The sequence below is a fragment of the Lygodium microphyllum genome, chromosome 10 (genome assembly GCF_053477565.2).
Source record: "Lygodium microphyllum isolate KBCC chromosome 10, Lygodium_microphyllum_v1.1.10, whole genome shotgun sequence".
Classification (NCBI taxonomy): domain Eukaryota; kingdom Viridiplantae; phylum Streptophyta; class Polypodiopsida; order Schizaeales; family Lygodiaceae; genus Lygodium; species Lygodium microphyllum.
This window is the reverse complement of record NC_141144.1, coordinates 100,180,296-100,203,622: the sequence shown is the minus strand read 5'-3', so window position 1 is coordinate 100,203,622 and position 23,327 is coordinate 100,180,296. Positions and strand designations below refer to the sequence as shown.

Genomic DNA, 23,327 nt, shown 5'->3' with positions numbered 1-23,327 from the left:
GTTGCTACACTCTCTCACTCCATTTTATGCGGAAGAGTTGGTAGAGGTGAGCTGGAGTGAAATGCCTTGCTCTTGTAGAAACTCAAAAAACTTGTGGAAGGTAAACTCGCCACCAAAATCATTCCTCATAGTACCCACACAACAATTGGTCTGGTTATGGATTTGCATCACCCAAGTACTAAAATAATTCAAGGCATTTGACTTGTGCTTGATGAAGTACATCCACATATATATAGAGAAATCATCCACTATCAAATAGCAGTACATCACACCATTTAAGGTGGCAATGGATGTGGGGCCCACAAAGATCTATGTGAATTAGCCGAAGGGCTTTCGCAACGCGAGTCATAGACTGTTGTGAGAAAAGAGTATACGATGCTGCTTACCTAGTTGACATGCTTTATGGACATCTCGAGATAAATTTAGGCGTGGAAGGCCCTCAACCATCCCCTGATGCGACAACTCATAAAGAGAGTCGTAGCTAGGATGTCCGAAGCTAAAATGCCAAAGACGCTCAGAGTTCATGGACTTCCGTATGGTGACCAAGGCGTGGAAGCAATATAACTTGGAATCATCAATAGCCAGCTTGATAAGAAAATGTGTAATGTGGTAAAGGCCATTAGGTTGAGGCTTGCCTCAAGCAATCACTAAACCGATCTGAGAGTCTAGGACTTTGATTGTGGTTGCAGTGAAGAAAACTACTCGCCCCAATTGGCAAAGTTGTTGAATGGACAACATGTTCACCCCAAGCTGGAGAACATGTTAGACATTATCTAGTGAAGATACATCTGAGACCCTAGTCATCAGTGCAAAAATTGACGCTATTGTCGACAAGAATCTTGACCGAGTTGTTTTCTACGCGCATACTTTTGGTTGCAAGGACTCAAGAAATGAAAATGTTTGCTATAGGAGTCATGTGATGGGTAGCTCCACGATCCACAAGCCAAACATGTGTTGAGGTGCTCAGTTGTGACGAGTGGACCTTTGTTGGTACCTCATCAAGAGGCAAATGTAAACAAGACTCGCATCCGATGTCTCTAAGGAGATGATGTGGGCCTTTGTAGGAAAGTTAGACAAACCCTTTAGAGTTTAGTTCGTCGACTGTGATGGTTGACCAGTGGTGGTGTGGATTTGGCCTCGCCATTGCCCAAGCTAGGGGTTGCCGCTGTAAAGAAAATACCCTAACACAAAAACACAAATAACACCATACGACAAAGCACAAATTGATAGAAGAACAAAGTTAGCGGTAGGGTAACTCAGAGACAATGAACACAAAGAATGAATGAAGTGATATGACTACTAAATATACAATGCTCATGCAGCAAACACACTATGTAGTGAATGAATACTGTATCTTGAACTCCTGTATGTCAAGGATCAAGGTAGGGGTGATGAGTTGGAGAGTGTGTTGTACTTCAAAGGGATCTCGAATCGTAGCAAGGTAGCCTTTGGATGTTGAACACTAGCAAATGCAGCCAAGGAATGAACACTATATCTTGAACTCCTACATCTCAAGGATCAAGGCAGGGGTGATGAGTTGGAGAGTGTGTCGTACTTCGAACGGATCCCGAATTGTAGCAAATCAGTCTTTGGATATTGAACACCAACAAAAGCAGCCAAGGAAGGTTGATCTGATGCAAATGGCAATGAGGAGAGAGAAAGACTAGAAAAACACAGCTCATGAGAGAGAAACCAGTGAATGCAGGTCGGAGGAGAGAGAAAATAGTAGCGACACAATGAGGAGAGAAAAAAATACAGGTGAGGAGAGAGAAAAAAGTGAACACAACTAGGAGGAGAGAGAAAATTGCAATTGCAGGTTATAGGAGAGAAAAAACAGTAGTAAAAAGCTGACGAGAGAGAAAAGAGTAAGCAGCACTTGGGGCCAGCAAACGTAGTAGTATGCTGACATGGTATGTTGTACGACAGCTCGATGACGGATAACAATAATTAGTTGGCTGGAAATAGGCACCGCATGAGTGAAGACTGCAGTGGACAACTTGGACTGCAATGTCCTCCGTGAACGGGGTGTGGACAGCACGCTGAAAACACTTGAAACCTACAAAAACGAGATTGGGGCTGAATGGAGGGCATCATACCTATTTATCGAAAGTTTGGGCCCGCCCAAGTGGGTTTGTCCTTATGGGATACAGACACTCTCTATAGGAACACATCTCTCTTTAAATAAACACGGTTTCTTCCTTAACTAGACATGTTTTGGGGCTCTTTGAGTGAAGCTAATGCATTTTTAGCTCAACACCACCACCATGCTTTCTCTATTGGGGGTTACTTGACTTGGGGGTGGAAGTCTGATTCTTGGATTTTGGCTATGTATCTCTTGCCTTAAATCGACACTTGTCGTCATAATGACCAACCTTTTGTCAATGTTGACATTACTTATTCTTTTTAGGTACATTCTACCATCCAGGTTTAAGAAGAGATTGGGTGGTTCCTTGGGAATCACTAGCCTTGTTTTGATATTGATTTTCATTCTAGTTCTCTTTGCGCTTGCCTTGTTGCCTCATTTGAAAAGATGCAACAAGAGCCCCCTCTATTGAGGACATGTTCTGAACTTGCTTGAAAAATTGTACGTAATGCAACAATTGACACTTAACTCATGCAATGTGGGCACCTAAGACCGTGGAATCACTTGCTACACAAAATGTAAATATTTTCTTGGCAGCTTATTAAGAAACAAGGTAACCTGATCGTTAAAGGATTTAGAAGCCCCAAGGGTTGAGAACTCGGTGAGGAGATGCCGATACTTAGCCAACTTCACTTTCAAGTCATCCTTGTCAGTGATTTTAAAGTTTTGGAGTTCATGATCCAAATTGATATGATAGGCCCTATCCCAAGCTGAATAGCAGTCAGTCAAAAGTGTCCAATGCCCGGATGTTAAGTAAAAGCGCTGAAGTTGAGAGTGAAACTTGGGCAATAAGCTCTGCAAGAATGTGATCATACTCAACAACAGAAATTCGATGTGGTCTATGGACTCCATGGTAGTGCGATGGTTCTTTGTCCATATGAGATTGGGCAAAAGTAAGCTGGGAGACCCACTCTTGATCATTTTGGTCCATGTTTAACTATGGAGATTGGAGCAGTGGTATGAATGCGTTCGAAGTCATCTGACCCTTCTATTGTTCATGCTTATGCATATGAGCTTTTCGATCATAGTTGTCTTTGTACATTGTACGCGACTGTTCATACCGTACAATCCGTATGGTATCGTACACTACGTATCTGTACGGATTTGTATGATTAAACAAGCAGTTTCTAGCCACTGCATCAGCGCATCCTCTCGAGTCCCGCATTCTATTGCCCTTAATCCGCTGCTTTGGGCCTGCTTGTGTGGCAGTTTTTGGGGGGGTGGGAAGACTTGGATACCTCATCTCAGCCCCTTTTCCAGCTATGTACTCCAACCCTCGCCCTGCCCCCCCCAGCCCTCCTTGGATTCCATCCAACTGGCCGCTCTCTTTGACTGTTGACGCCTCTTTGACTGTTTGAACTTTGACTCTTCTCTCATCTACAAAAGGTGTTCCTCTCCTCCATGCTTCCGCACCAATTCAACAAGCATTTACCATTCTCATCTTCCTCTCTTGGATCTTGAATGGTCTTGTGATTTATCATTCTCATCTCCCATCCCCTCTTTCCCATACCCTATCAAAGCATTTGCTATTCTCAAATCTTATCTCCCATCCCCTCTATCCTGCACCCTATCAAATCATTTGCCATTCTCATCTCCGATCCCCTCTCTCTTACTCTTGCTCTTTCAACTTTACCCCAATCCTCAGGCCTCTCCCTCTCTTTCAACTTTCAAGTTTCAAGAGTCGAGACTCGAGCATCTCCCTCTCTCTCTTTTTTTTTTTTCGTAAAATCTCCCTCTCTCTCTCTCTCTCTCTCTCTCTCTCTCTCTCTCTCTTACTCTCTCTCCCAGGCCTCTTTATTTGTCATCGGCACCATGCCTCATGAGAAGCATAACGCCCTCAATTTGCACGCAATCCATGTGGAGAGGGACAAAAAGAAGTCCAACTCTCACCATTGGACATATAAGTATTGCGGGAAGCGCTATACAAGTGGTGCAACTCGGCTTCTCCAACATCTTTCCAAGACAAGGGGGCAAGTTGCTCCATGCAAGGAGATCCCTCAAAACATCACAGAGGATATTCTTGCCAAGATGAGAGGGGGATCCACAAGAGGAGAAGAAAGTGGCTTATCGGCACCAACTCTTATGCCTACTAACAAGTAAGCATCAAATGTGGACGTATCTTCAACTAATGCGGGAGAGATCTCTACCATTGGTGGTAGGGACTCAACATCCGCACTGGGCTTTGGTAAAAGACAAAGAGTGGAGATTCATGTGATGTCGGAGAGACAATCCTCTCTCTCACAAGCTCCTGATGATGTACGTGGATCGATTGCCTTTCTTAGAGAAAGGCAACAACTTGCGGACATTGAAATTGCACGCACGGTGATGGTAAAAGGAAGAGCAATGGAAGAAGATGGTAAAAGCCATTGCCAATGTGGGTCCATGTGAAGGATGGTGGACTAGTGTCACATATAATGACATGAGGACGAAAAAGATTGATGAAGAGAAGGAGAGGATTGATAGAGCCCTTGATCCTATTCGGGTCACATGGATTATCTTTGCTCCATTCTCACCAACGGATGGAGTGACCGTAAGAAATGGGGCATCATTAATATACTCATCTTGTGTCCACTTGGCACTTACTTTTTGTGGGCCATAGATACTGGCAAGAGGGAGAGAAAGACGACAGGCGCATGCATCTACTGCCACATTCGATGAGCTATCATTGAGGTATACATTACCTTTTAAATTTGCTTCACTTTCTTTCATTATGATAATTGATTTATGTATAACTATCTATCTCCCTATTCTAATTTCTCTCTAATATCTATCTCGATTCTCTCTTTCCCCATGGGCCCCAACCCCCATCTCTCTTTGTTCTTGAATCTTGAAAGTTGAAACTTGAAAGGCTCAACTCTCTCTTTCTCTCTCTAACGTCTGAGTATTGTTAGTATACTTATAATATGTAAATTGTGGTTGTAGATGGACCCTTCGAATGAAATGCAAGTTGTCACCAACAATGCATTGAATTGTCGACGCCTGGGCTGTTTGCTTGAGGCTGAGTTTCCCACAATTGTGTGGACTCCATGTGCAAGTCATTGTTTGGACTTGCTCATGGAGGACATTGGGAAGCTCTAGTGGCTGAAGAGGATGGTCTGCAAAGCTACATCAATTGTCACCTTCTTTATGGTAAAGGTAAAAGTGCTTACGATGTATCGTGAGTATAGCACACTGGAGTTGAAGAAGCCTTCTTCAACTCGCTTTGCTTACATGTGGTTATTGCTAGAGCACCTTTATGAGGTGCGGTCCCCGCCTTGCATCAAGCAGTGGTATGCACTCTATGGAATGAGTGGGATGAGCATGAGACAGAGGAGACCAAAGCCATGCAATGCTTGTGCCTTAATGAGCAGTTTTGGCAAAACGTCAGTGCCGTTGTCATTGTCGTGACTCCCTTTTATAGGGTGTTACGTATGAGTGATTGTGAGGGGTCCACCATGGGCCTTTTCATTCACTTCTTTAGAGCAGCATTGCTGGAGGCAATTGCTAGTACAGTGATCATAGAGACACAGGGTGCACATGTTTTAGAGAAAGCAGAGACGAGATGGGCATGGATGCATAAGCCTATCCATGGTTTTACCGCATTGGTACCTCCGGCCTACAAATGGACGGAGGTCATGGATGATAGAGAGTTCCGTTCAGACCAGCTTGCTTATTTGACTTATGTGGTCCTTGTGGATGACCACAATGAAGTGTTGGAGAAGCTAGGATGCTACATAGATCAGAGAGGAGAGAGGGTATATGGCTTTTGCTTCTCCCACTTGTTGGAGGAGAGGGTTACTTGTGAAGCCTTTATTTTGGTGGCAAAACTTTGGATATGCATTGGAGACCCTTCAGCTCTTAGCCATGCGGGTCCTTGCCCAGGATTGCTCTTTGGGTACATGTGAGAGAAACTGAAGTGCCTATTCTCTCATTTACACAAAGATTCGCAATCAGCTTAGAATACAACAATTAGAGCGGCTAGTCTATTGCTGCACTAACTTACGCATTGTGAGGGCTGTGATGAGCATGGGTAGTTCGAAGCAGGTAAAGTTCAAACACTTAACCATAAAATTAAAAATTTGTTGTTTTAAACTTTGAACTTTGAAGTTTATATTTTACAATTTAGATATTACCATTTACAATCTTACGTGCATCACTGCATTATGTGGATATATTCAAGTTGATGGGCAACACTCTTCCGAGTATACATCAAGAGGTGGAGGAGGAGGAGATGATTTTTGCAAAGTTCTATATAGCTCTTACAGCAACAGATACTCCTGACACTCGCAGTCATGTGCTCGTTGGTGAGAAGTTCGAGTAGGTGGGAGCAAGGGCATGGTCATTCGATGCCATCCAACATCGAGGAAAGGTGATTCAAGTAGCTCCCAGACATATGTAAGGCGCGACTCTAGTTGCTCACATCATGTGCTTAATGATGACATCCCCCCTTGCCTACACAGTTGCCACCTAGGGAGCCATCATTTAATGATGATAGTAACCTCATCAGTAAGTATGAGTATGAGTGTGTCTCATCATCCGATAACAAGGAGTCATCGTCAGACTCTGTTTTGATGAGCACTGAGATGGTTTTGATGATGATGATAGTGATGCCTCCTTATAGGTTCATAGGTCTCTCTCTTTTTTGTATCTACTATCATTGTATCCACATACATGATGCCACTATGATACACTAGACTATAGTTCTATCGCATGTTTTGTACAGCCATGCAACCACGATGGTCACACTCATGCATTCTTCTTATTTTGTAATGAAATGGCTATTTTCACTTTAAACATGTATTCTATCATTTAATGATTTATGGTTTTTGTTATTTAAAAAAATCATCTTAAATTGTTTTTCATACTAACATTATACCGTACCTTAAAGATACCATTTAGTACCGTATTTTATCATACCATACCATATCGTATCTAACAACTATGTTTCCGATCAAAGACCAAGGTTTCTCAGAGAATACCTAGCTCTAATACCATGTGAAAAAATGCTAATTGCAAAAAACACAAAACCAATTGTATAACAAAGCACAAACTGATGAACACAGAATATAGTTAGGATTAGGGTAACTCAGAGATAGTGAATACAATGAATGATGAAGTGAATGATTACTAAATATACAGTGCTTATGTAGCAAACACACTATGCATTGAATATTGAACCTCGGACTCTTATATCTTTGGGATCAAGGTAGAGCTTATGAGCTAGAGAGTGTATTGTACTTTGAACAAATTTTGAAATACAACAAGGTAGCCTCTGTATGTTGAACAACAACAAATGTAGCCAAGAAGGCTAGATCTAATGCAGATAAGCAATGAGGAGAGAGAAAGGCTAAAAACCCAAGTACTTGAGAAGAGAAAATCTAGGCGACAGCAGAAAGCAGTGGATGACGGTGTAGAAAGTGTAGGCGACAATTCGAAGAGAAAGAAAGTCAACAAACGCAAACTGGGGATAATGGAGGAAGTCTTTAGATGATGGCGACATGTCTAGCTCATGGCATCAACAGCAAACACAAGGGTCTAGTAGTAGGCGACAACTCTAGGGTACTAGGCAATAGCTATAGGATGTGAGTGAAGGTTGGAATCAGGTGCTAGATGGTAGTAGTTGGTTGTGGGAAGCTTTGACTATGATGTCTTTTGCGAATGGGATGTGGATAGCAGAGATATGGCTCCTAAAACTTGTAAAAATGAGATTAAGGGAGAGTGGTGGGCCATATGCCTATTTATAGAAAATTTGGGACACCTCTCACGTTCTCTTTTACTCGTCATCAATACCCAGTAGTGGTAGGGATAGTTTGTTGGTGTGGTCTTGGGACTGACCATCCCTTTCTCTCTTTGGAACACATACTCAATAGAGCGAAAACTCATTGCAAGCCCTCACGTAATGATAAATCTTTTGTAACCAAAACAATAATGCTCTTTTAAAAAAAGATAGTCCATCGTGTTTCCATATGCCTTTGCAAGACTTAGTAGGCCATAGGGCTCCCTTGGTAAGATTAACATTGCCTGTATAGTCTTGGTAGGTCACTAAAGAGCCGACGTGCACCTTTCGCTCGATGCCCTGACTACTTTGGGATGTGATACCTTGGGTTAAAAGATAAGGCAAGGGACCTGGGCTAGTTTATAATCCCTCCTAGTATTGGTTTTAGGCATGAGAGGGGTTTTGAGCTAAAATTGCATTAGCTTCTTTAAAATAGCCCCAAAACATTCTTAATTAATGAAATTTACCAAACTTTATTAAAAGAAATTCAGTCCTAGAGAGTTTTTGTGTCCCACATGCAAAACCTAAGGCCCCAAACTTTCTATAAATAGATAGGCTGCCAAAGCTTCAGTGACCACACCTTGTATGCGGAGGATATCTCACCTGGAGCTGTCCCAGGCTGCTGTCCATTTAATGGCGCTCGCTGCCCAGCCATCTATTGCTGTTTGTGATTGTTTTCAACCCTGATTCTGCTGCTGTTCATCAGGTGAGATCTGCTGTCCACCAGCAACTGCTGCTGTCCACTGTACTGGTCCTAAACAAGCTACATTTGTAGTCCAGCTGCTGACATCTTTTGGGTGTAAAGGCCTTTCACGCTCTCTCGTGTATCTCCCGTGTATATATTACTTCATACACATGAACTCACCCTAGTGAGTGTAAGTGTAGCATACCCTAAGTATAAATACATTCTTTTATTCTTTGTGTGTACCACACTAGTACACACCTATCCATCGACTCACTCTCACTCTCTCTCATGGTTCGGTACTATTGAGCACCTCGATTAATGTGTGTGCCCTCTCTCTCTCTACTTCCGCTTCTACTCAACAAATAGGTATCAGAGCATTGATTCACAAACCGTCACAATCGGTGCACAGGCACTAGTTGTGATAAGAAGTAGTCGTCAGGCCACGCTACAGAGGCGACAGTACTGCTGAAGGTGCGTGTTGACAGACTGACGGGCTGACTAGCTTCGCGACAAGTGCAAGGGGGACAAACTCAGTCGACAAGTGGGTGACAGTTGCACTGAACAAGTGTCAAATCAGACACATGGACAGCACACGATCAGTTCACGGCATGTCAGCCGGACAAATCTGCATGCGACGACAGTTCACGACGTGCCAGGTGGCAGAGGCAGTCCGAACGGACAGTCAACTCCCTTTTTTTTCCCCTTGAAATCTGAAAATTTTTAGTTTCCTTTCCCCTCTCTATCGGGTGTTCACGCATACAAGCACAGAATAAAAATCTATGCAAATATGTTTCTTGAAATTCGGGGCTTTTCCCAAATTTGGTACCAAACACATGATTCAGTGATTTCTGACCAATAAATTGCAGACATTAAGTGCATGAGTCTTCAAAATTTTGGGGATTTTTCCATTCAAGTGAAATTTTCGCTTGGTTGAGCCAATTTCTTGGAAATTTGTGCACTCTTGGACCCCAAAATTTGGGGCTTTTGCAGAATTCGTGAAATTTCTGCAACATTAGCCCTTACTTGATGCTCGAGAAGTTGTGTTGATGCAATTGGAGCAGATTCACTACAAAAATTTTGGGGATTTTCACATTGATGATGTATTTTGAGTTGATTTGAGACTGGATAGTGAAATTTGCAGCTCATTCACTGCTGAGTGGGAGTTTTTTGAGCTTTGGATGCTTCAAATGTTGAAAAAGGGTAGCTTCTCTTGGTATATGTATTGCTGAATACTTACACTGAAGTGAAACAGTAGTAAATATATCACTTGGGTATTATGGTGATGTATTACTGAAGTGGGAGTTGTCTTTAATGCAAATGTATCAAATTTGATTCACGTATATACTGTAATCACTACTTGAGACTGAAATTGCAGCTAAACATCTGCTTCTTGGACACCTTGGAAGTACAAGAGCTCTCTACTTACAAGTGAATGCATCACTTGGGTATTATGGTGATGTATTACTGAAGTGGGAGTTGTCTTTAATGCAAATGTATCAGATTTGATTCATGTATATACTGTAATCACTACTTGAGACTGAAATTGCAGCTAAACATCTGCTTCTTGGACACCTTGGAAGTACAAGAGTCTCTACTTACAAGTGAATGCATCTGAAATAAGAGACCTGAAAAGACGCTCCCACCATCACCATGCGACGTTGCCCCCCGTGTTGACTGAACGGTCGATCCATGCTAGTCCTCCCTTCCCCCCGCTTGCGCGAGTCCCCCCGTCCTACGCCAGGCCCCCTTCCACCCGCCCTGTGCTCTTTTGCCAGTCCTGCCCCCTCCCACTTGACAAGCCTCTCCTCCCCTCCCTCCCCCCCCCCCCCTTTTCCCACACTGCTCGTGTTGCTCCCTCCCCCTTGTAGCAACTCCCCCCACGGTAGCATAGTAGCGTGATAGGTAGGTTCCCAGCAGGGACGTGCAATAGAAACCTTTGGTTAGACGCTGGCGCATTTTGTGAGTGCCGCCAAGTCAAACACCTTGCGCATCATCCTCTCTGAGGAACAGCTCTTAGTCGTCCGTGCCACAGAGCTGGAGTTGAAAGAAACAACGATCTTTGGTCAGGTTATTGGACATTCCCCATTGAGGTCCCAACTGCGGGCCTGTCTCCACTCCACGTTGTGCATTGGCACAACACAGATCGTGGAGGCAGTCCTCATGGGCCGAGGGATCTTCATGGTTCGACTCATCTCTACGGATGTAGCTTGTGAGTTAGTGGAGAGCTCGCCCTATGCCTCCATAAAAGGGGGTCATTTACATGGTTCCCTGGTATAGCGGCTTCACTTTGGAGTCATTTGCGCTCCTTGAAAGATTTCTCAGACATCCACTCACTTTATTTTTCCCCGGACTGGAGGTAGAGTACCGCCGATTAGTGGAGGGACTTTCAATGACTCTTCGGCACAGTTCTCCTTGCCTCCTTTGTGGATGCAGTAACAGCTACAACAGCAGGTGTCCCAAAGGTGCCATGAAAGACACAAAGAGTATACCAAAGTTCCTGGAGATTGAGGGAGGAGGTTACTCCTTTAGGTAGCAGGTCATTGTGACAGGGCAACTAGGGCAATGCCTGCGCTGCCATGATTTTGGGCATCAGGCAACAGATTGCACGTGTTTCGGAGCCAAGGCGGCTCTGCAGACTGGCCCACAGGTGGACGCTGACGGCTTTACACAGGTCCAGAGATGATAGAGAGGGAGACGACAGGGCGGGCCGCAGCCAGTTCCTTAAACACACCCTCGACAGCAGAGAACAGGAGGGCGAGCGACGCCCTCTCGGCAGAGCACTCCGAACCCCCCCTGCCCACCCCAACCGTTAGAACTGCAGTCCCCACAGCTACCACCCGTGCCACCGACTACCCCACTTGAGATCCCACAGCCCCCACACCCACCCCCCCACCTCCCAAGTTTCCTTCACTAACCTTGGCCCACATTCCTCCCCTTTCAGGTGGCCCATGGTCCTACCTGAGAGTTGCGGAGCGCGGAGAGTTCCCACTACCTCTAGAGGTGGGAATCTTCGTGGGTTGTAAGTCAAGGAGGGGCAAGGTTCATCTGCTAGCACCACCGGATGGACCATACTATGCTTTTTTCCTTCAGTGCTCTCACTTAGGGGATTGGACGACGACAAAGGTACAGGAGGAGTTGAAGAGTTAGGTGGCGGACTGTATCTCCAAGTGGATGGGAGAAGGACTAGCATTCTTTGCATAGCAGTGGCTTGTTTGCATGATGGGCATTAATTGGTGGGCTCGTGCCAAGGTACCACACTTGAGCATTATCTTTCGAGCCCCCCCACAATGGAGTGCTCCGAGGGATGTGATCAAGTGGCCCCTGGCACATGCGCCCCGCTTCGACCCGTGTACAGAGTCACACCGCTCTGCATGGCTCATAGCTGCAGTGATAGTACCACTTGGAGCATCTATCACCCCTATGGTCCGGCCGAGAGCTACCATGGGGGACTGGAGTTCATCGTCGAGACCTTCGGCAAAGCGTACTTGCTTGCCCATGGTTTTTCCTCCTCATCAGCAGCTTCCACACAGAACAGATGCCTGTTCGGTCAGTTGCAGTTTCCCCATGAGCCTACACCTTGCATCCTAGAATGTGAATAGTCTCCACTACAGTGGGGCACGTGGTTTCAAAAAGTTGATTGTTCAGCAAGAGTTGCAACCTCTGCCCTTTGCTGGATGGATCAACATCTTACTCCTACACGAGCACAAGCTCACTCCCACCTAGGCCCAGCGGGTAGGGAAGGTGCCACCAGGCAGCTTGCACACCTATTGGCAGCACGCCATAGGTGCCTACGGTAGGAGTGGAGCCGTGTGTACTCTATTGGCCTGAGTCTCACTGCCTGTGTACGAGATTACAGGACGATAGTGACAAGGAGGGTTCTATGGATCAGATTGGATATTGGGGACTCGTGCCTTGAAGTCCTCAATGTCTATACCCCTACAGAGGTAAGGGCACGCAACAGGTTTTGGGTGGAGATCGCGGAGGGACTCCCAAAGATGGATTCTTGGATCGTTGGAGGAGACTTCAACAACCTGGAGGCTCTGGAGGACCACCAAGGCAGAGGTAGAAACTACCAGGGTATGGCCAAGGAGGAGCAAGAGGCATGGGAGGTCTTTCTATTGGTACTAGGAGCACGGGATGCCTGAAGTGACCCTGCCTTCCACAGGAGGGAGAGGTCGCTGGACTTTTCTTGGGGATATAGGCGGCTAGGTGGAGCCCTTCTAGAGCGGTTGGACAGGTTCATGTTGAGCCTTTGCAAGACCTTTAGTGAGAACATCTACAGGGTTAGTCTGTGATTTGATCTTAGTCAGGGTGACTAGACCATCTTCCAAAACGTATATGATAAAATGATACCAAACATCAATATGTTTGGTATCTGCATGGAACATGGCATTCTTACCCATGCATACAACGCTCTAGCTATCACATCCAATTATAGGTGTTTTGGTGGGCAGCTTAAAATCCTTGACCAAATAACAAAGCCAAACTACTTCTTTTGAAGCTTCAGTGGCTGAAATATATTCAGCCTCAGTGGTAGAGAGTGCTATTATCTTTTGCAATCTAGAGCACCAAGGAATCGCCCCACCAATCAAGCTAAAGATGTACCCGCTAGTAGACTTGCGAGGATCCAAGTCACCTGGAATGTCTGCATCACAATACCCCTGCAGATCTAATGTACCCTTGCCATAGCAAATGCATTTTCTTTGTGTGCCCTTAAGGTACTGTAAGATACATTTCACTGCTTCCCAATGTGCTTTGCCAGGATTTGACATAAACTTGCTTAGAACTCCCACTGCATAAGCAATGTCCGGTCTAGTGCCAACCATATCATACATGAGTGAACCACAAGGTGAAGCATAAGGAACACCCTTCATAGATCTGGATGCCTTATCATCTTTTGGCAATCTACCTTGCTAAGCTTAAGATAAGGTGAAAAAGGTACACCAAAAGGCTTAGCATTAGCCATAGAAAAATGATCAGGTACTTTACTGATGTACTTTTCTTGTGACAGAAATAAGAGCTACTGCTCTCTATTTCGTGTCACACGCATGCCCAAAATATGTTCAGTCGCACCCAAATCTTTCATGGAAAAGGCTGAATTCAGCTCTCTTTTCAATGCATTAATTTAGCTTTTATGCTTATCAGCAATAAGCATATCATCCACATAAAGTACAAGTATAATAAGGCTTCCATCATCAGCCTTCTTCATATATAAATAGTGATCTACACTGCTCCTTTTAAATCCATGTGAGAGTATGAATGCATCAAATTTTTTATACCATTGTCTAGGAGCCTGTTCCAAACCATACAAGCTTCTCTTAATCTTACAAACCAAATGCTCCTTTCCTTGTATAACAAAGCCTTCGTGTTGTTTGATGTACTACTCTTCTTGTAAATCACCATGCAGAAATGCAGTTCTAACATCCATCTCATCAAGTTCAAGATCCATAGATGCTACAATGGCAAATAACACTTGAAGAGTAGTCATTTTGACAACAGGAGAAAACACTTCTTGAAAATCAATGCCCTCCTTTTGTGTATAGCCCTTAGCCACAAATCTGGCTTTGTATTTGGGTTTGTCATCCACACATTCGATTTTATAGACCCATTTGTTAGGAATGGCTTTTCTATCCTTGGGCAATGTAACCAAATCCCAAGTATCATTTTGATACAATGACTTCATTTCTTCGTACATAGCTAGCTCCCACTTTGTCTTTAATTCACAGGATAAGGCCTCTTTATATGTAAGAGCCTCACCTTCATTTGTGAGCAAAATGCGGTCCAAAGGAGGATCAAATCTTTGTATAGGTCTCCTGACACATGTAGACTTTCTTACTTATAAGGTAATGGATCCGCATCCAAGGAAATGTCAATGGCCTCATTGTTTGGCTGCTGAGCTGTATGTTCAGATTGTTGTGATTGATTTTCAACATGCTGATTTTGGTACTCAAGCTGATGTTCAGCATCCCCTTACTTTGTGATTCATTTTCAACATGCTGATTTTGGTACTCAAGCTGATGTTCAGCATCCCCTTACTACCCATTTTCATCTAGCTCAATAATGATAGAGTGATTGTCATAATCAGCATCAAAAGGAGCTGCATCAATGGTTGATGGCTGCTCAAGTAACTGATCATGCTGAAATTTATCCTTCTTTTTGTTTGAGTCTTTAGATGTGACATTCTTTAGCAGCTTTGATTCATTAAATACCACATCCCGACTGCGTAGCACCTTTTTCATGCTTGGAATTCAAACTCTATCGCCCATTTCACCTTCATCTCCATAACCCATGAAGATGCCTTTATGAGATTTCATGTCAAGTTTGGTTTTGCTATCAACAGGTACATGTACATGGCAATTGCAGCCAAAGACTCTTAAGTGGCCATATAAAGCAGGTTTGCCAGATCAAACCTTCTGAGGGATGCCACTTTCAAGTGCACGATATGGAGATGGGTTGCAAATATGCATCGCGGTTTTAATTGTCTCTCCCCAAAACGATTGCACGAGATTAGCTGTGGATAGCATGCACCGAATCTTCTCACATAACGTGCGATTCATTCGCTCAGTCACACCATTAGATGATGGATTGTAAGAAGTTGTAAGCTCTCGTTTAATCCCATTATTGAACTTATTGAATTCTTTAGAGACATACTCTCCCCTATTATCTGTTCTTATGCATTTTAATTTTAAACCCTTTTGAGTACTAACCAATGCATAAAACTTTTTAAAAGTGTCCAATGCTTCATTTTTGTGCTTAAGCAAGTAAAGCCATAGCTTTCTAGAATGGTCATCAATAAAAGACACAAAATAATGGAAACCACTATGAGTTTTTCTTGGCATGGTGCATACATCAGAATGGACTATATCTAAGATACACGCCTTCCTAGAGGCTCCATGAGAGTATGGACTCTTTATATGTTTTTCACATCAACTGTTTCAAGTGAAGAAATTGCCTGCAAACCCTTTTGGCTTATGTGTCCAAGACGCTTGTGCCATAACTCCATGTGTGATTGCACTTCAACACTGCAATAAACTTTTCAGGAAGTGCCTTGTAGTAGAGATAATATAGAGTCCCTTTTTAACCAACAAAGCATCTATCACATCTGTTTTAGTGATATACATGTCCTTCACTCTCATGGTAGCGGATGTGAAAAGGCAACCAGCAAATCAGCATCTTTATCATCTTCTATTTCCTCAATAACAACACTAGGTACCACATTTGCTTTTTCTATCTCTTTAGGGGTAGAGTTGCCACCCTTGTCATTATTTTTGCCTTTTGCATTAGCCTGTTTCTTGCGTTTTTGTTCTCTTTTAAAGTACTTGCAATTGGGCTTTTTATACCCTTTGCGACCACATTGATAACAAGTTACATCTTGCGATTTTTCCTTGCTTTTGCTACAAATTTTGTTTTTATTTGCAGCATTAGATCTTTTTTCAATTCCTCTTACATTGTAGACTAATCCACTGTTTTTCCCACTTGCCTTGCATTTAATCTCTTTATTGAGAATAAAACCACGAACACCATCAAATGTCAAGTTGGGGTTATTGCTCAATGAGACAACCAATGTTTCCCATGAATCGGGCAAGGTCACAAGCAAAAAGATAGCCTTGAATTTAGGATCAAAAGACGGCAAACTTGCGTCTTTTAAGTTGACTCAAAATACCAGTGAAAGCATTCAAATGCTCTGAGCGAGACTTAGACTCATCAAGCTTCAAGTTGACCAACTTCCGCATTACTTGATTGACAGGAGTTGTATTCTCATAAGTAGCCTTGAGTTTCTCCCAAACTACATAGGCAATATCAAGCCCCTTTATCATCTGTGATGGCCATTTTAATGTAAGTAATGTCCTTTTATTCATTTTAGCCCAATCCTCATCTAACAAAGGAATAGCCTTATGTTTTGCTAAAGCATCATCACAATCCTTTAGAAAAAGTATTCCCTGTATACGGTCTTTCCAAATATCAAAACCATTGCCATTGAATATACGAATCTCAAAGAGATTCTTTGTGTAAGATGTAGATGCACTGCTAGCCATCTTCAACAATACACAACTGCAATAAATGATTGAATGCTTTCAGCCAATATAAAGGTTGCTGAATTATAACAACAAGTAGAGACTCTTGTTTTTTCTTTTTGCACATAAAATGTGGTTGATTATATTACTAAAAAAAACTAATTACAACAGAGTGTTCATGCTCAACAGACTAGCTGGAGCTGATGAAAGTCACAAATGCATCATGTATACAAGCCTCACGGCGGTCTGCGGGGGATGGGGGTAAGAAGCCATGGAGGAGGGGGTGTATTGCCATCTGGGGCTGCCTGCTTGCATCACGAAAAACAAGTCCTCGTTGCCCCACGTGTGTATGAAATGACATCAAGCTCCTGACGAGCCTTGGACTCGCCTTGCACCTGATCCCATCGGCCACGGACGGAGTGAATAATGGAGGTCCAGAGCTCTGCTAAGGTCGCCTGTACTAAAAGTCTCTCTCTATTGAAAACCTCCTGACACCGCGCCTTCCATATATGCCAACTAGTAAGACTCCCTATGATCTTCCATGCCTCAGAGCGGTCTGTTGTGGGCTCGAGCACCTAGTGGATGGGTAGAGCCTCTAAACAGACCACTGCGCATGACCATGCCTCGATAATGAGTATCGTGTCCTACATTCCGGTCTCATACAGAAGATGACGGCCCTGGCTGGGCGCTAACTGCCTTCGAGCAGAAAGCTCCCCATGAGATACATCCAAGGCTAGGTGCTATTCGACGAAGGATGCGGTATGCTCCTCTCCACACGAGGTGCACCGCCTCACACGACCAAAGGCAGTGCTTTGTGGTTTCGAGAGGCTGCTCTTTGCATCGCTTACAACCTCCCTTCTTCTGCATCTATGCAAGCCAGCTTTCCATCACCAAGCCTCCATGTCATAGTGACAGGAAACGGCCGGAACGGCCCCCCGACACGCAGAATCGCCGTCCCCGGCATGTTTCCGGCTCGGACCGCGTTTCCCAAAAACGGAACGTTCCCTGTCACGTTTCAGACAGGGAACGCAGCAGGGAACGCGTTCCCTGCTGCGTTCCCTGTCTGAAACGCGACAGGGAACGCCACGTGGCAAGTGCCTGCGCCTAGTTTTTGCCCGCGCCCGCGCTGTTCCGTCTGCTCCCGCCTGCATTCCGTCTGCTCCCGCCTGCGTCCCGCCTGCTCCTGCCTGCACCCGCCTGGCCCATTTCTCCTGCAGCCTGCTCCCGCCTCAGCCTGGCCCAGTTCTCCTGCCCTAGGCCCAGCCACCTTCTTCCTTCTCTTCCCTCTCTTCCTTCTTCTTCTTTCTCTTCTTTCTCCTCCCACCTCCAACCTCTTCCTTCTCTTCCTTCTTTTTCTTTCTCTTCTTATTCTTTCTTCTCTTCCTTCTCTTCTTCCTTCTACCTTCTCTTCTTCCTTCTAACTTCTCTTCACTTCTCCCTTCTCTTCTTCCTTCTTCCATGAACCTTCTTCTTCTTCTCCCTTCTCTCCCTTTCCCTTCTCTCTCGACTCTTGAGTGAGTCTTGACTCTTGAGCCTTCTCCCTTATCTCGAGCCTTCAATAATCCATTTTCAGCCTTCAAATTTTCCTTCTCTCGACTCTTTAACCTAAGGCCTTCAATTTTCAGCCTGAAATCATAAATGGCTTCATCTTCCCGCCCCGCTCGTCGGGTTGGTGGTCGAGGAAGAAGGTCTGATGATTGGTCATGGTGGGAAGAAGTAAATGCTGACCGCCCTTTGAGTGGTGGAGGATCTCGACCATGGACTTGCAAGCTTTGCCCATACAAGCGAACTAGTGGAGCAAACAAGGTAATCCATTGAGCCGAGCATTTGTATTTCAAATTTTTATTGATTTTAATTTTTCAAAGTTACTTAAATATTAGAATATGGACTACCAATTGCCACTTGTTCCATTTTAAATTTTAATATTTATGCATAATCAGGTCCGAGCTCATCTCCTTCATGAGCCAAATTCAGAGGTGCAGTTTTGTCCAAATGTGACCTTGGAGAAGCAAAGGGAGCTTCGTGACCGTGTAGCAGGTCAACAAGCTTATCTTGCATCTAGACCACGACGTGTTGCAGTTGACCCTGCAACTTTTGTGACACCATCCCCATCAGATGCATCTAGAGCAGGGTCAGTATCAGGAAGTGCTACCTCCACACCTACTACAGGCATTGCATCGGCCATGGCATCAACAACGCCACATGTTGCACGTAGACAAAGCACACTTGATGCTAGTTGGGATCCCAAGAAGAAGGAAGAGGTGGATACATCAGTGGCACGCTTTTTTTATCATGACCACATTCAGTTTCGTGCAGCCAGGTCAGAGTATTTTAAATTGATGTGCAAGAAGATTGGTGAGTATGGCCCTTCGTATGTACCTCCATCATCAGAGACCTTACGCACCACTTTGCTCGACAAGGAAAAGCGCCTTGTTGAGCAAGCAGCAGTGACTAGAAAGAGCATGTGGGCTAAAAATGGAGTTTCCTTGATTGCTGATGGTTGGAGTGATACACGCAAGCGATCCATTCATGGTATGGTTGCTTATTCTCGTGGGGAAATGTATTTTATATCCTCACATGATGCATCGGGGACAGGAAAGTCAGCAGATGTACTTGCAGCAGAGTGGGTTACAGGTGTTGAGCTTATTGGCCCAGAGCATGTTGTGGGATTTGTTGCAGATGGAGAGCCTGCAAATAGGGCAGCAGGTGCTATTATTCAGGGATATTATCCACATATCACAGTTTCATATTGTATGGCTCATTGCTTGAACAACCTACTAAAGGATATTGGTAACCTGTCATGGATTGCACCTGTCATAGAGCAAGGAGCTCAAATGGTTAGCTTTGTTTTGAACCACCAATTTCTTCGCCATCACTTTTCTTTGCGGTCGAAGAAGACACTTTTAAAATACTCTGATACCAGATTTGCCTTTAACTTCTTGATGCTAGGCAGGTTAAGAGAATGCAGTGGTGCCTTGAGGCAGTTATTTCTTAGTGATGAGTTTACCTCATCAACATTGGCAGATACTCCTACAGGTATCTTATGCTTGGAGAAAGCAAATAACTCCACTTTTTGGGATGATGTAAAGCTGATAGATGCTATGGTATCACCCATTGTACATTTATTGAGGGTTATGGATGCTATGCAACCTTGCATTGGCAAGGTATATGAGGCTATGGACAGGTTGAATGAAAAGTTGCAGGAGTTGGCACCAAATGATGAGGCGTATGAGGAAATACACCATTTAGTTGTGACGAGGTGGAACTCCTATAGCTCACCCATGCATGCAGCTGCATTTGTTGTGGATCCTGAGTTCCAAGGCAAGGGTCAAGAGAATGACAGTGAGGTTATGGATGCATGGAGACTTATATTGTCTCGTCTAGTGCCTGATCATGGCACTAGACGAAAGATCAGAGATCAGCTTTCATGTTATAGGACCTTTCGGGGTTCTTTTGGTTGTGGGGATGCACAGGAGGATCGCTGTAAGATTGGAGCAGCTTTGTGGTGGGAGGACTATGGTTCGGATGGTCCTGAGTTGCAGCAACTAGCCATCCGTATTTTGAGTCAGTCAGTTAGCTCCTCTTGTTTGGAGCAATTGTGGAGTACCTACGCTCACATTGCTTCAAAGAAGAGGAACCGTCTTGGTGTGGAGAGGGCAAACGATCTAGTATTCGTTAGTGCTAATTTGAGGATGTTATGTAACAGTATGACAACAAAGCCTGATCCATTCACAGAGTGGGAGATGCAGCAAGAAGAGGAGACACATGCTGATGTTGAGGGAGATGCAGCAATTCATGGTACACATGATGATGAGGCTGGCACTTCAGGAGTGGCTAGAGCAGCCTCAGAGCCCCATCATGATCTTTGATTTAGCTTACTTATCACGAGTCTCATGATACATGACACATTTACATTATATATGATATTATGATCATTGATGACACTGTGACACTTGGATTGTTGACAGTTGTGCCATGTCGATATTATACTTGTACTTGAGTCTTGCAGTCTTGCAGTTGCCCTTTGGGCTATTTTGGCATGCGGCATGCCGCATTTTGCTTTAGTCTAGAGATTAGACTTTATATTTGCAGTCTTTTTTGGGGCAATGAGCATGTTCTTTCAAAGATTAGACTTCAATTTCATATTTGTAATCTTTTAAGTTTTTTGGCAATGGTACCATAGGCATGTTCTTTTAGCTAAGACTTTTAAGTTTAGTTCATTGTTCATTGTTTTATCATTTATGATTTTTGGCATATGTATTATGGATTTTATTATTTATAATTGAATAGCTTACCTCTTGAGCCTTGTAAGTTGCAATTCAATTTCTAATGAGTAGTTTTAGAATAATGCATGATATCTTAAAGTTAAAACTTAAAACTTAAAATGATTTGTCCTTGTGGATTATATACCTTGGTTTTAAGTTTTAACACTCCAGACTCCCAGAGTCCACATGGATTATCAGTGAAATATTAATTTTTTTTCATGAATTTTGATTTTTTAAATGCCGTTCCCGTTCCCACGTCCCCGTTCCCTAGGTTTGGCGTTCCCATCTCCGTCCCCGTTCCCGTTCCCCGTTCCCGTTCCCCGTTTCATGTTTCTATGCTCCATGTGCCACAAGCCATAAGAAATAGCATACCCTCCTCGGCCTCCAACTATCCATTAGCCGGTGCTAGAAGCTCCGTGGGAAAGGCTTCGTGATGTTGTGCTCCGCCCAGGGCCTACTATGTGAAGGAGCCCAATCCATATCCTGCTGCATTAGTATGTGTCTACCAATCCTGGCTATGTAGCCCAGGAACCACAGTGGCTTCTTGGCGACCGCAGTGGCCTGCCATAGCCACTCTCTTGGATCCCACTCCTGCTCGTCAAGTGGCCTACTCTCCCAGATCCAATGGTGCCACTCTCTGAGCTCTTGCCAAAAGACAAAAGGGTCCAACCGCTATGCCGTCCCCTGAAGGCCAATCACCGTGATCCTCTTCCATGAAAGGCTAGCCATCCCCTCATCTTGTTGTCCTCTATCAAGAGCTAGACCACCCCCCTCCTATACAATGAAGAAGGTCCCAAGAGGAGCGCCACCCACTCTACCTGCCACCTGTAGGGGGATGCCTACTGGTGAAAACTTGGCGGCCCATACCTTTCCGGGCTCTATTGGCTCTCATATCGAGGGGGCAAGCCACTCCTATGGTATTGCTACGTCTGTCTCCCTTCTCCTCAACTCCACCCCTCTTTGGCAGCTTAATACTCATTGCAACATCTCCTCGTCCACCATCCTGTACACCTCCCGCCATGTTCTGATGGTACGAGCCGGCGGGCCAGCCTTCCAACTAGCCCACTGGATGTGGGGGCGATCGCCAATCCGTGCCCCTTCCCGTTCCCTGACCTAGGGGTTCCAAGCCACCGGCTGACGGTCTATCACCTCCTTGCAGTTTGGGGGGCTCTGGATTAGGGCCTTACGAAGGCCTTGCTACACGCGGAGCAAGCTGCGTAGCAAAGGTGATTTGGGGGGGTGATCTGTGTTGTCGTGAAGATCCATCTCAGGGATGGCCTCCACTCCCCAAAAAGCCTTGGTCTACAATCCTAAAGACCGTCCTGCAATAGGACCTTCTAGGTCTGCCCTCTCGGTGTGAGGCCGTGGCCAACTAGCCTGCCCAAGAGGGTCATAGTCTGAGACTCCGGGTCTATGATCCGAAGTCCTCCCTCTGACGAATGTCGTATGATAGTCGCCCATGCCACCTTGGTCCCAAAATCCCTGGAGCCGTCTGATCCTACCAAAGGAAGTTCCGTACTAGGCGGCGAAGCTACACTACGCATGCTGAGGAGAAGCACCAACACAAGCCGATATACTAGGTCGTCGCTAGGAGGACCTGATTAACCACGAGGGCTTGGCTAGCTAGTGAGAGGCAAGCCGTGCTCCAATACGTCAGCTGCCTCCGAATAGAATCGAGGACAAGAAGAAACTATTGGGCGGGAGTGATGTCGAGTCCCACCTGGAACCCTAGGTACTGGATGGTCTGCCCTCTACTCATCCATCTAAATGCCATAGGGACACCCCACTCTGTGCTAGAGTCCACGTCTGTGAGGAAACCAACTGACTTTCACCAGTTGATTTTCGTTCCCACTGCAAAATAGACACCTCTAGAGCTATCCCCACTCTCTCCAACATCAGCTCATTGTCCTCTATGTAAAGTGTTGTGTCATCTGCATACTCTGAGTCTAACAACTCCGTCTTCTGTCTCACTGGAAGTGGGAGGCCGTCTAATCTACTCACATGTGACCTGAGGAAGTGGGACATTGCCTCTGCAAAGATTAAGACTAGGTACGGGGCAAGAAGGCAACCTTGCCAAACCGATCTCTCCAGCCGGAACTCCTCCCCATGCCTACCACCTATGAGAACCCTGCCAGTGGCCAATTTGTAAAGTGCGGAGACCGTGCAAATCCACGCCTCGGGGAAACCCACCTCACCATGGTGCCCTCAAGGAAGTCCCGATCCACCGTGTCATAAGTCCAAAATTCTCCTATCCTGGACAAAGCATGTCTGTGTGTCATGGATGATGTCTGGAAGCACGAGGCGTAGTCGCCTACCTATCATCTTTGCCACTGCCTTTTAGGCAATCCTCTCCCGCGCATTTCTGCCCGTCTTGTGTATGGAAAGCCTCCTCGAGTTCCTTCTCTGTAAAGGGGGCTAGGAGGAAGCATCCCTGATCCAAATGTGCTCTGTCTCGTCACCTCCT

General features: G+C 44.9%; 2 protein-coding genes across 3 annotated transcripts in view; one reads left to right on the top strand and one right to left on the bottom strand.

The window, feature by feature from the left end:
• The window catches only part of LOC148030347 (Lycopene beta/epsilon cyclase protein), a 217,051-nt gene that overhangs the window by 48,671 nt on the left and 145,053 nt on the right, over positions 1-23,327 (bottom strand). The gene's annotated exons all lie outside the window — the stretch shown is intronic.
• LOC148030348 (uncharacterized) lies at positions 18,573-20,500 on the top strand. Its single transcript, XM_087686657.1, has one exon. The coding sequence runs from the start codon at positions 18,782-18,784 to the stop codon at positions 20,465-20,467; it is 1,686 nt and encodes a 561-aa protein (XP_087542783.1). The 5' UTR covers positions 18,573-18,781; the 3' UTR covers positions 20,468-20,500.